The sequence below is a fragment of the Hemiscyllium ocellatum genome, chromosome 32, assembly GCF_020745735.1.
Source record: "Hemiscyllium ocellatum isolate sHemOce1 chromosome 32, sHemOce1.pat.X.cur, whole genome shotgun sequence".
NCBI lineage: Eukaryota > Metazoa > Chordata > Chondrichthyes > Orectolobiformes > Hemiscylliidae > Hemiscyllium > Hemiscyllium ocellatum.
The window spans coordinates 48,647,911-48,660,488 of record NC_083432.1 but is presented as its reverse complement, the minus strand read 5'-3'; the positions used below and the strand labels follow the sequence as shown (position 1 = coordinate 48,660,488).

Here is a 12,578-nt window from a genome sequence, read left to right as displayed (position 1 = left end):
AGGTATACAGAAAATATGAAATAGGTTGTGAGGAAGTGTGTGCACATCATGAATTGTCCTGTTGGGCTGAATGGCCTGTTTCTGGGATGTAAATACGTTGTAATTTGATATTATAATAAGCAAGCCTGATTTTGTGTTTACTCGGTGTTATATGTACACTTTACAGTTGCTGTTATAGCAATTGTCAGAGTCCTCTGCTATGTTTTGTATTCCTTATACCTAATCCATTATTACTGAGGTTAATGGTAGTGCCCCAACTGGCTCAAATCTATGCATATGTCCCTTGCATCCTACACAAATCCTTCAAAATCTAAGTTACGTTGAAAACAAAGCTATATCTAAAACCTTGTAGTCTGTACCCTAACTTGTATCGGCTGTCACATCCTCTTTGCTCACTGACCCTACACTGACCCTCCAAACCCTCTAGATGAGGGTTAGGGAGTAGAAGTTTGTCATCCATCTCTGGATGCACAGTCTGTACAACCCAGTCAATCGATTCTCTCGTCCAAATCATTTATACATAATATGAACAGCTGGGACCCAAGCACTGATCCCTGCAGTACCCCGCTTGTCACTGCCTTCCACTCTGAAACAACTCATTTATTCCTACTTTATTTCCTGCCTGCTAACCAATTCTCAATCCATGCTAATATATCACTGCCTATCCCATGTGCTTTGATTTTTCACAAAACAATGCAGTCTACTTTGATTAACCACAGGTTTTCTGAGTTTTCTCAAGTGCCCAGTTACATCCTCCTTAATGATCTATTCAAACTGTTTCTTGATGAAAGAAGAAAAGCTGACTGACCTAGTTTCCTGTTTATATACACCCCTCCCTTTTTGCATAGATGAGTTATATTTTCTCCTTTTAAGTCCAATAAACCCTTCCAGAATCAACAAATTTTGGAAAAGTAACACCAACATAACTACTACTTCATCAGCCACCACTTTGAAGACCCTAGAATGATGACCATCAGGTCCAAGAGACTAATTAACCCACAACTCAACGAACTTACATCAGTCCTACTTCCCTGATTATTAATTTTCCTAAATTTCTCTCTTCCTTTAACCTCCTGATTTACAGGTGTTACGAGGATTTTTTTAGTATCCTCAATGGTGAAGATAGAACCAAAATATTTATTCATCACATCTGCCATTTCTTTATTATCTATTATTAAGTCCTCATTCTCGCCCTCTAATGGAACAACACTCAGAGTCATAGAATCATACTACACAGAAACAGACCCTTCAACCCAACTCTTCCATGCCAACCAGGTTTCTGAAATCAACCTAGTCCTATTTGCCTGCATTTGACCCATATCCCTTCGAGCCTCTCCTATCCATGTATCTATCCAAATGTCTTCTAAATGTTGTAATTGTACTCACCTCTACTACCTCCTCTGGCACATCATTCCATACATGCATCACCCTCTTTGTGAAAAGTTGCCCCTCAGGATCTTTTAAATTTTTCCCCCCTCACCTTAAACCTATGCCCTCTTGTTTTGGACTCCCCCACTCTGGAGAAAAGACTTTGGCTATTCACCCTCATAATTTTATATGAGGTCACCCCTCAACCTGTGATGCTCCAACCGAAAACATGTCCCAGCCTAACCAGCCTCTAATAAGTCAAACTTTCCAGTATCGATAACAGTCTTGTAAATCTTTTTTGCTCTCTTGCAGGTGTAATAACATTCTTTCTATAGCAGGGGGACCAGAATTATTCGCAGTTCTCAAAATATGCCAATGTTGTGTCATACTATGCTATACAGTACATTGGTGAGGCCACTTTTAGAATACTGCATGCAATTCTTGTCTCCCTCCTATAGGAAGGATGTAGTGAAACTTGGAAGCGGTCAGAACAGATTTACAAGGAGGTTGCCAGAGTTGGGAATGTTTGACCTATAGGGCGAGGCTAAATAGGCTGGATTTATTTTCCCTGGAGCGTCGGAGGCTGAGCGGTGACCTTTTTAGAGGTTTATCAAATCATGACTGGTGTGGATACGGTAAATAGATAAGGCCTTTTCCTCAGTGTGGGAGTCCAAAACTGGAAGGCATAGGTTTAAGGGTGAAAGGGAAAAGATTTAAGAGAGATCTAAGGGGCAACTTTTCCACGCTGTCAGAAGAATTGGTGGAAGCTGTTACGTTTACAACATTTAAAAGGCAGGTGGATGGGTATATAAATAGGAAGGGTTTAGAGGGATATGGGCCAAATGCTGGCAAAAAAAATTTGATTAATTTAGGATATCTGGTCAGCATGGACGTGTTGATCTGAAGGGTCTGTTTCCATACTGTACAGCTCTATGACTCCATGTGGTCTTCCCAATATTTTTGCACAGGTATTACATGACATCCCAACTCCTTACTCAGTGTTATGAGCAATGAAACTAGCATGCCAAATGCCTTCTTCACCACCCTGTCCACTTGTGATGCCACTTTCAAGGAACTGTGTACCTGCACTCCCAGGTCTCTATTCGACAACACGCTCCAAGGCCTTACTATTACCTTTTGTTAGTCCTGCCCTGGTTTGCCTTATCAAACTATAACACCTCACATTTATCTGAATTAAATATGTTGGCCCACTGGCCCAGTTGATCACGATCCCATTGTCCTCTTCGATAACCTTCCTCACTGTCTACTATACCACCAATTTACGTGCCATCTGCAAACTTACTAACCACGCTTCCTATATTCACATCTAAATTGTTTACATAAATTATGAGCAACAGTGGACCCAGCACAGATCCTTGCGGCACACCACTGGTTGCTGGCTTCTAGCCTGCAACAACACCCCTCTAACACTTCCTTCTGTCTCCTACTGTCAAGACAATTGTGTATCCAATTGGCTAGCTCTCCCTGGGTCCAATGTGATCTAATGAATCTACCATGCGGAGTCTTGTCAAAGATCTTGTTAAAGTCCGTGTAGACAATATCTGCTGCTCTGCCTTCATCTATCTACTGAATCACATCTTCACAAAAACTGAATCCAGTTTGTGAAACACTACTTCCCATCCACAAAGCCATGCTGACTATCCCTAATCATTCGTTGCCTTTCCAAACGCATGTAGATCCTGTCTCTCAGAATCCGCTCCAAATCTTACTCACTGCTGATGTTAGGCTGACAGGTCTGTAGTTCCCAGGCTTTTCATTGTAGTCTTCCTTAAATCATGGTACAACATTAGCTACCCTCCTGTCTTCTGATACCTCATCTGTTGCTGTTGATGATACAGATACTAGGGGCTCCGCAATTTCTTTCCCAGCTTCCCACAATATCTTAAGGCTACACTTGATCAGATGAGGGAGTTATAAACTTTTATGTGTTTTAAGACCTCCAGCAGCTCCTTTTCTGTAATATGGCCTCACTTCACTTACTCTTTCCTTTTTTGGATGCCTATTGAAACTCTTATTGCCTATTTTTACATTTCTAGCTAACTTTCTTGCATGCTTTAGCTGAATTGGCCTAATTAAATTTTTAGTTACTCTCGACTATTCTTTATATTCTGACCAATCATCTGACACCATTCATTTTTGTGCCATTTTAGGTATTCGTCAAGTTTGATACTTCTTTAAGTAATTCTGGATACTGGGTCCTCCATTGGGTACTCTCTTTGGAATGGGAATGCAACTAATAGACCTTTCAGCCAGCTCATGTTTCGTGCCCACCTAATTGCTCTCTTTTAATCATTGAAACCCAAAGTCATTCATTAATTGTTTCATGTTACATAACACCAAGTCTAGTGTAGTCTCTTGTGTGGTAGTCCCTGAAAGTGATGTGTTAAGAAACTCTCACAGGAGCATTCTACAACTCCTTCTCCAAGCTATTATTAACCTGATTTTTCCAATGTATATGTGGATTAAAGTCACCATAATTATTGACTGGTTTATCTCCATTTCCACAATCCGCTCTCAGTGATACACCATCCAGACCAAAGGTTTATCGCAATTTTAGAGTTGCCTAGCTATGGCCAAGTATGCAGCAGTCCCTGTTGGTGGGGAGCCTCCATACCGGCCATGAAAATCAGGTCGTGTTCTACAAAGTCACTCATAGAACATAGAACATTACAGCGCAGTACAGGTCCTTCGGTCCTCGATGTTGCGCCGACCTGTGAAACCAATCTGATGCTCATCTAACCTACACCGTCCCATTATTATCCATATGTATGTCCAATGCCCATTTAATTGCCCTTAATGTCGGCAAGTCTACTATCGTTGCAGGCAGGCCGTTCCACACCCCTACTACTCTGAGTGAAGAAACTACCCCTAATCTATCCTAAATCTATCACCCCTCAATTTAAAGCTATGTCTCCTTGTATTAGTCTTCACCATCTGAGGAAAAAGGCTCTTGCTGTCCACCCTATCTAACCCTCTGATTATCTTATACGTCTCGAATAAGTTAACTCTCAACCTTTTTCTCTCCAATGAAAACAGCCTCAGTTCCCTCTGCCTTTCCTCGTAAGACCTCCCTTCCATACCAGGCATACTCCCTTCCTAGTAAATCTCCTCTGAATCCTTTCCAAAGCTTCTACATCCTTCCAAAATGTGGTGACCAGAACTGCACATAATACTCCAGGTGTGGCCTTACCAGTGTCTTGTACAGCTGAAGCATGACCTCGTGGCTATGAAACTCAATCCCCCTACCCATAAACACCAACACACCATATACCTTCTTAACAACCTATCAACCTAGGCAACTTTCAGGGATTTATGTACCTGGACACCAAGATCTCTTTGTTCATCTACATTGCCAAAACATTTACCATGAGCCCATTACTCTGCATTCCTGTTATTACTTCTGAAATGAACTACTTCACACTTTCCTGCATTAAACTCCATTTGCCACTTCTCAGCTCAATCCTGCATCTTATCTCATGCACAACATCCTTTGGCACTATCCACAACTCTGCCTACCTTAGTGTCAGTTTGTGATGTGTTTTACATGTTTTGTTTGGTAGGAATTCATCACTGTGCGAGTGCAGGATCCGAGAATCCAAGACCAGAATTCCTGGGCTTCTTATGTAGATTACAAAATATTCCTTTACGTAAGTACTATACAGTGCACATTATTTACTTGGATGTGTTTTAATTTTTATATTTTTGATGTTGTTATGTTATAGAAGGTGGCCACTCAGCCTATAAGTTCATGCTGGCTTTTTATACTGGAAATCGGTCAGACCCACTTGCTCATTCTATCCTTGTCTTATCACCCGTTGATGTTCCTCATATGCCCATTTTGAAATCATTTATTGTCTCTGCTTCCACCTACTCAAATGGCAGTAAGTTCTATGTCCCTAGCATTTACTCTATTCAAATCCTTTTCCTCATATATCTACTGCATCTCTTACTCAAAACATTAAATCCATGTCTTCTGATCCCTATACAATCAGTTAATTAAGGCTGCTTTGTATTTTCTATCTTGCCCAGGCCTGTCATAATCTTGCACTCCTCTCTCAAAATTCTCCTCAATCTCCATTACTTCAAGGATAACAACCTCAGCTTTGCCAACCTAACCTAATAATGAAAACCCTTGTTCTCTGGGACCATCCTGATAAATCTCTTTTGAACTTCTCAAGATGCCTCCCATCTTTAACTAAACTGGTCATCAGAAACTGCTGCTGTACTCTTGTTGTTGCCTAACCCAAGTTTTATAAAGGGTCAGCATATCAGCATGGACAGACAGGTGTTTTACATGAAGGTGTGAACCAAAGCACTGCTTTTCATTTATTATTTTGTGAACTGCTGGCAAGGCCAGCATTTGTTACCCTTCCCCCCCTGCCCTGGAACTAGGTGGCTTGCTACACCTTCACAGAGGAGAAAGTGAGGTCTGCAGATGCTGGAGATCAGAGCGGAAAATGTGTCGCTGGAAAAGCGCAGCAGGTCAGGCAACATCCAAGGAACAGGAAATTCGACGTTTCGGGCATAAGCCCTTCATCAGGAACACTTTCTTCATTCCTGAAGAAGGGCTTATGCCCGAAATGTCGAATTTCCTGTTCCTTGGATGCTGCCTGACCTGCTGCGCTTTTCCAGCGACACATTTTCAGCTACACCTTCACAGAGGGCAATTAAGAGTTGACACCAGATCCCTGGAAATCAAATTAAATGTTGGTCAAACCAAGTAAGGATACCAGATTTCCTTCATTAATGTACATTATTGAAAATCAGATCTTTATGACGATCGATAATAATTTCATGGCCGCCATTATTGAGACCAGCTTTCAGTTCCACATTTTTACCATTTGAAATCAAATTCCAACAGCTGCCGTAGTGGGATTTGAAACCACACCTTGGAGCATTAGCCTGAGCCCCTGGATTACTAGCCCTAGTGACATCACCAGTATGACAATTCTCTTTCTCTAAAGGTGACCCCTCCAGCTGTCTATTTCACCAACGTACCAGCTGACCTTGTCTGTTCAAGTCCTGGATTGGACCTGGAATCAGAAACCTCTGAGTTAGAGAGCTATGTGTGCCCCTACCGAGTTTCAGAAACAGTTTAATTTGAGGCAGTAAGAACAATCCTCAAATTAGAGCTGGACCATTTAGTTTTTACACACACGCACACTTCCTCCAAGCTTCCCCTCTGAAAACATAGGTGAATTGTTTGTGAGTTGAAATTTTTAAGCCTGAGATTTATATTAGCTGATGGTATCAAAGAATATGGAGCAAAGATGGGAAAATGGAGTTGACAAACAACTTACCTATGATCGAATTCAAGGCGAGATAACAGTACTTTCTGGTGTTTAGAAGAGTCAAAAGTGACTTAATTCAAGCATCTAGGAATCTGAGGATATTTGACCGGGTGGATGTTTTGTGGGAACATCTCAAACCAGGACTCATAGTTTTAAAAACAAGCAGTCACCTATTTAAGGCAGAGATGAGGATACTTTTTTTTTCACTGTGGGCTGAGAGTCTTTGGAATTTGCCAAAAGGTACTGAATGCAGAATCTTTAAAAAGTTTTAGGACAGAGGTAGATTCTTGATTCCCAAGGGGGCTGAAAGATTACGGAGGATCGTTAAGGTTAAAATTAAATTAGCCATGATCTTATTGAATGGTAGAGCTGACCATAAGGGCCACATGGTCTACTCTAGTTTTTTTTTGTAGGTTCATACAGGCTTGAGTGGTTGAATAGCCTTCTTCCATTTCTGTGATTACTGGAATCTTCTCATGTTGCCTGTAGCCTTGCATTGTGGCATCTGTCATCAAGCTGGTTCCAGATCTCTGCCAAACTGCAGTATAGTCAATAGGCGACAAATAAATGCAGCCCACATAGGAGACACTGCTTGAGTTTCTCTCCTGTGGTGAACCCCATGGCATCTGCTAGGGATCTGCCAGCAATGTCCTCCTTTTCCATTTAATGACTGTTTGTGACCCTGTTATCGTCTCTGCATTTAAAACACTTAATAAAACAGGAACATTGTTTGTCATGATTCCAAGATTCAATTATCTGACCTTCCGATGTGTATCAACCAACTGTCCCCTATGAATGTGTTCACTGTTGCAGCAGCATCTTTCTCTATGTGGAAAGTATCATCAACCCTTTGGCTCAGCAGCTCTTTTTTTTCTTTATTCTTTCATGGGATGCAGTTATTGCTGGCAAGGCAAGTAGTTTCTGCCTGTCCTCAGTTACTCTTGAACTGAGTGGCATTTTTGGCCGTTTCAGGGAGGCGGTTAATCTGTTGGTCAAGAGTTACGTATAGGTCAGATGAAGTGAAGGAGCAAATTTACTTCCCAAAGCGGCCCCAGTGAACCAGATGGGCTTTTATGACAATTATGTTTTCATGGTCACCATTACAGACACTGGCTTTCAATTCCAAATATTATTAATTGAATTTAAATTCCTCCAGTGTTCCAACCCATGTCCCCAGAGAATTAGCCTGAATCTGTGCTTAAGTAGTCCAGAGACGTTACGACCATGTCACCATCTCCCTTCACCTGTGAACCGAGGGCAAGAGTATCCGGTTTTTGTCCATAATGTAGGAGCAATGGAGTTTGATCCTGTCAGTGCCACACTTAGAGTCATGGAGTCATTGAGCTGTATGACACAGAAACAGACCAACTCGTCCATGCCAATCAGATATCCTAAATTAATCTAGTTCTATTTACCAGCATTTGGCCTGTATCCTTCTAAATCCTTCCTAATCATATCTACCATACCAGATGTCTTTTAAGTGTTGTAATTGTAGCAGCTTGCACCACATCCTTTGGCATCTCGCTCCTTATATGCACCCTTTGCGTGAAAAAGTTACCCGTTAGGTCCCTTTAAATCTTTCCGCACTCACCTTAAACTGATGCACTTTTGTTCTAGACACCCCTACCCTGGGGAAAAGACCTTGACTATTCAGCATATTCATGTCCCTCATGATTTATAAGCTTCCATAAGGTCACCCCCCAGCCTCCAATGTTCCAGAGAAAACAACCCCAGCCTATTCAGCCTCTCCTTATAGCTCAAATCCTCCAACCCTGGCAACATCCTTGTAAACCTTTTCTGAACTCTTTCAAGTTTCACAACATCTTTACTGTAGGAGGGAGACCAGAGTTGAACACAGTTTTCCAAAAGTGGCCTAACCAATGTCCTGTACAACCACAATATGACCTCCTAATACCTGTGCTTAATGCACTGACCAATAAAGGCAAGCATTCCAAATGCCTTCTCCACTAGCCTGTCTATCTGCAACTCCACTTTCAAGGAACTATGAACCTAGACTCTGTTCAGTAACACTCCTCAAGACCTTACCATTAAGCGTAGAAAATGTGAGTGTGTGGTTAAGACAGGCATTGTGTCCTGTTTCCTTACTTCCTCGGCTCATGGTGTTGAGGTTTATTGTCATACCTCAGGCCTGTCCTCGCTTAGCACAGCTGGCTCTACAGACCTGGGTTGAATTTGGAAACTTTGTGATGCTGAGTGTTAGACTGTAATTGTCAAACAAAACAGAGCAAGACATGACGGCAATTCTTTCATGCTGTACAAAAGTGAGTTGTTGTGATCTGGAATATGCTCCTTGAGGGTGGGGTAGTGAATCTAGTAATGACTCTCACAACAGAATTAAACACAAGGACAGGACAGTTGTAGGCCAAATGGCCTCTTGAGTCTACTCTGGCATTCCATAACATCATGGCTGAAGTGATCATAGCCTCTATTATACTTTCTTTGCCTGAATTCGTTACTCCTGGAGCCCCCTATAGTTCATGGAGCTGTTTCGTTTCAGCCTTGAATCTATTTAATGACACAGCCTTCACAATCCTCTGCGGTAGAGAATTCCGTGGATATATGACCTCTGAGAGATTAAATTCCTCCTCATTTCCATTGTAAAAGGGCCAGCTAATTAATGGGATAAATGCTTGATGCGGAAAGGACATGTAGGGTTACGTGGAAATAGCAAAGGAATGAGCTTGATTTAATCATAGAATCATAGAGATGTACAGCACAGAAACAGACCCCTTAATCCAAGTTATTCATGTCAACCAGATATCCTAAATTAATCTAATCCCATTTACCAGCAGTTGGCCCATATCCGTCTAAACCTTTTCTAATCAGATGCCTTCTAATGGTACCAGCTTCCACAACTTCTTCTGGCAGCTCATTCGATATACGCACCTCTTGGGTCCTTTTTAAATCTTTCCCCTCACCTTAAACCTATCCCTCTAGTTCTGGACTCCCCCGACCTCAATCCATGTCACTCATGATTTTATAAACCGTATATGGTCACCTCTCAGCTTCCAATGCTCCAGGGAAAACAGTCCCAGCCCAATCAGCCTCTCCCTATACCTCAAACCCTCCAACCCTGGCAACATCCTTTCTGAATGCTTTCAAAATCTTTTCTGAACCCTTTCAAGTTTCACAACATCCTTTCTATACGAGGGAGACTTTTAAAAAGGCTGTCACAATAATGCAAATGCCTTCCTCCCACACTGATAATTCTCTACACTGTTACAACCAAGGCTAGAAGAGTGCATTGTGGCTGTAGTCCACTATTCCATGGATCACAACATCAAATAAAAATTCATTTCCTGATGATCACTTAAACATGATATGGAAAGGATTTAAATAAAAAGATCCTTCAACCAGGTTTCTTAAATTCAGTCATTGGTTTATTATCAAAATAATATATATTCAATGAAGATGCAATAATTGGTTAACATATGCTGTTGGTGCTATGGTTGTATAGCTGTTTATCCCTGTAAATACCCACACATATGTACACACTTCACTGGAAAAGTGAACAAGGATTTCTCCATCCAGACGTTTACTTTCTTAAGAAAAGGAAAATACTTTCTGGCCATTAAGGTTACTCTTGAAGGTAAAGAGAATGAGGTGTAGAATGTTCTGACGTCTGCCATTCTGATGTTCTGACATGTGGGCAAGTCATGGTCTTGGCAAACGCATCTTGCTCAGGAAACACAATATTAAGAAACTCTGTCTTTCAGAAGAAGCATAAACCAATGTCGCCCTGAACTCAAAAAGATGATTATTTCCCAGAAACTGGTAAGGTCAGTTGTGTGGCCCACCCTCACAGTTTTTTTTTGTCACCCATCTAATTGCTGACACCCCCGCCCCCCGCACTCTCCATCCAGCTACTGTTTAAGCAGCCCCAGCAGGGGGCAACAGCAGAACGTGAATTCTCACCAATTGTGTAATTTCTAGGAAATCTAAATTTAAAGAAAAGTTCCAGTGATCACAGTGACACTTCAATTACCTCTTTCAGAGAAACTACTCCAGCTATTTCCATAAAATTTGAAATAAATTCACTTTTCCATAATCCTCCAAAACATAAGGCCTTCAAGAGATATTAAATGTGACGTATCCTCATGGTAAAGGCAGGACGGAGACAAGATTGGTTGTTTTTGGCTGGCAGACAGTAACAAAGTAAACTGAAAGGCCTTTTGCTGTTCTGTTTCAGACAAACAGTAAGGCATTTACAGTAAAGACTTCCTGTGTGCGGAGACGATATCGTGAATTTGTGTGGCTGAGGCGTCAGCTCCAGAAGAATGCTGGATTAGTGTAAGTACCGTTCCGAATACAACTCCTACTCCTAATGCCCGGAGCACTAGGATTACCCATGATGAACTACACACCCAAAACAGGGCACAATTCGCAATCGGAGTTTTCTGAAAATACATTGTTTGCTGTTCTGTAAATAGTCCTGGGATGATGCCTGCTGACCATCACTGGCACTGCTGGTACTTGAGATGCCTTTGGAAGGACACCTCATCATGTCAACCATTGCTTTGTTGATAGGGCGAAGGGATCTTTTATATGTGTTAAGGTCTCATCAGAAAGATAACACTTCTGATAGTGCAGTACTCCATGTGTGTGTCAATTTGGAATTTGCACTCAGGTCTCTGAAATGGAACTTGAGCCCATGACAGTCTGAATTCAAATATAAAAGTGTTACTTACTAAACCAGTCAACAGATCAAAAATGACCAATTCTATTCACAGTTTGAACTTGCCAGGCAGAACCTTCCCCAGATTTCGAAAGCTCTTTTGGCATTGAAAACAGCACTTGATTAGTAATGGGTAGTGACCTAAATTCCAGCTACCATCCTGTGGATTACCATATTCCCCACTAATTCCCAATCCTTTCTTCTGTTATGGACCAGACCATACCCCTCAAAATATATTAAAAGATAGCCATGACACTAACAGTTTGTTATTTTAAAGGTAAGTGTAAGGCATTGCATTCCAAATGCAATTTTATTGGTCAAACTACTCGACTTTAATCAAAAAACACTATTTTACACCAAATTTGAAATGCAGACAAAATAAAAAGAAAAGATTAGAATGACTTAACTGTAACTCTCAACGTTTAACAATAATATATATTAACTGCTGGTAACGTTCCGCCTTCGGACCCTGCAACGACATGGCTTCAAGGTGGATTTCATCAGTTTCCTCATTCCCCCCACCCCCCCACACCTTATTCCAGTTGCAACCTTCTAACTCGGCACCACCCTCATGACCTGTCCTACCTGTTCATCTTCCTTCCCATCTCTCCCTCCACTCTCCTCTCTGACCTATCACAATTATCCCCATCTCCGTCTACCTATCACACTATCAGCTACCTTCCCCCCCCTCCGCACCACCCCCCTCCCATTTATCTCTCCACCCCCTAAACTCCCAGCTTCATTCTTGCCTGAAACATCGATTTTTCTGCTCCTCTGTCTGGCCAGCTGTGCTTTTCCAGCACTCCACTTTGAACTCTGATCTCCAGCATCTGCAGTCCTTGCTTTCTCCTAGTAATTTTGTAGTCCAGCTGTTACTTTTTTTTCACTTTAGAGTTCCAATATTCTTCCTGATGTTACTTCTTCGTGACTTAGCTCTCAGCCCACTCATTTAGCTTTTGACTCTTTGAGAGGAACATTCTGATATTAAAAAGTGAAAGAACTGCAGGTGCTGTAAATCAGAAACAAAACTGAAATAACTGGAAAAACTCAGCAGGTCTGGCAACAGCTGTGGAGAGAAATCAAGAGTTAATGTTTTGGGTCCAGTTCTGAGGAAGGGTGACTGGGCCTGAAATGTTAACTCTGCTTTCTCTCCACAGATGCTGCCAGAGCCCCTGAGCTTGTCCAGCAATTTCTGTATTTAA

The 12,578-nt window shown here is 41.6% G+C and overlaps 1 protein-coding gene across 3 annotated transcripts in view; it reads left to right on the top strand.

Moving 5' to 3' along the window:
- Positions 1–12,578, top strand: part of LOC132830911 (sorting nexin-11-like) — a 126,260-nt gene that overhangs the window by 20,192 nt on the left and 93,490 nt on the right. For all 3 annotated transcript variants that reach the window (XM_060848854.1, XM_060848856.1, XM_060848855.1), the window contains 2 exons: positions 4,950–5,036; positions 10,891–10,991. In XM_060848854.1, the coding sequence (XP_060704837.1) occupies positions 4,950–5,036; positions 10,891–10,991 (188 nt within the window). The remainder of the gene's footprint in view (positions 1–4,949; positions 5,037–10,890; positions 10,992–12,578) is intronic.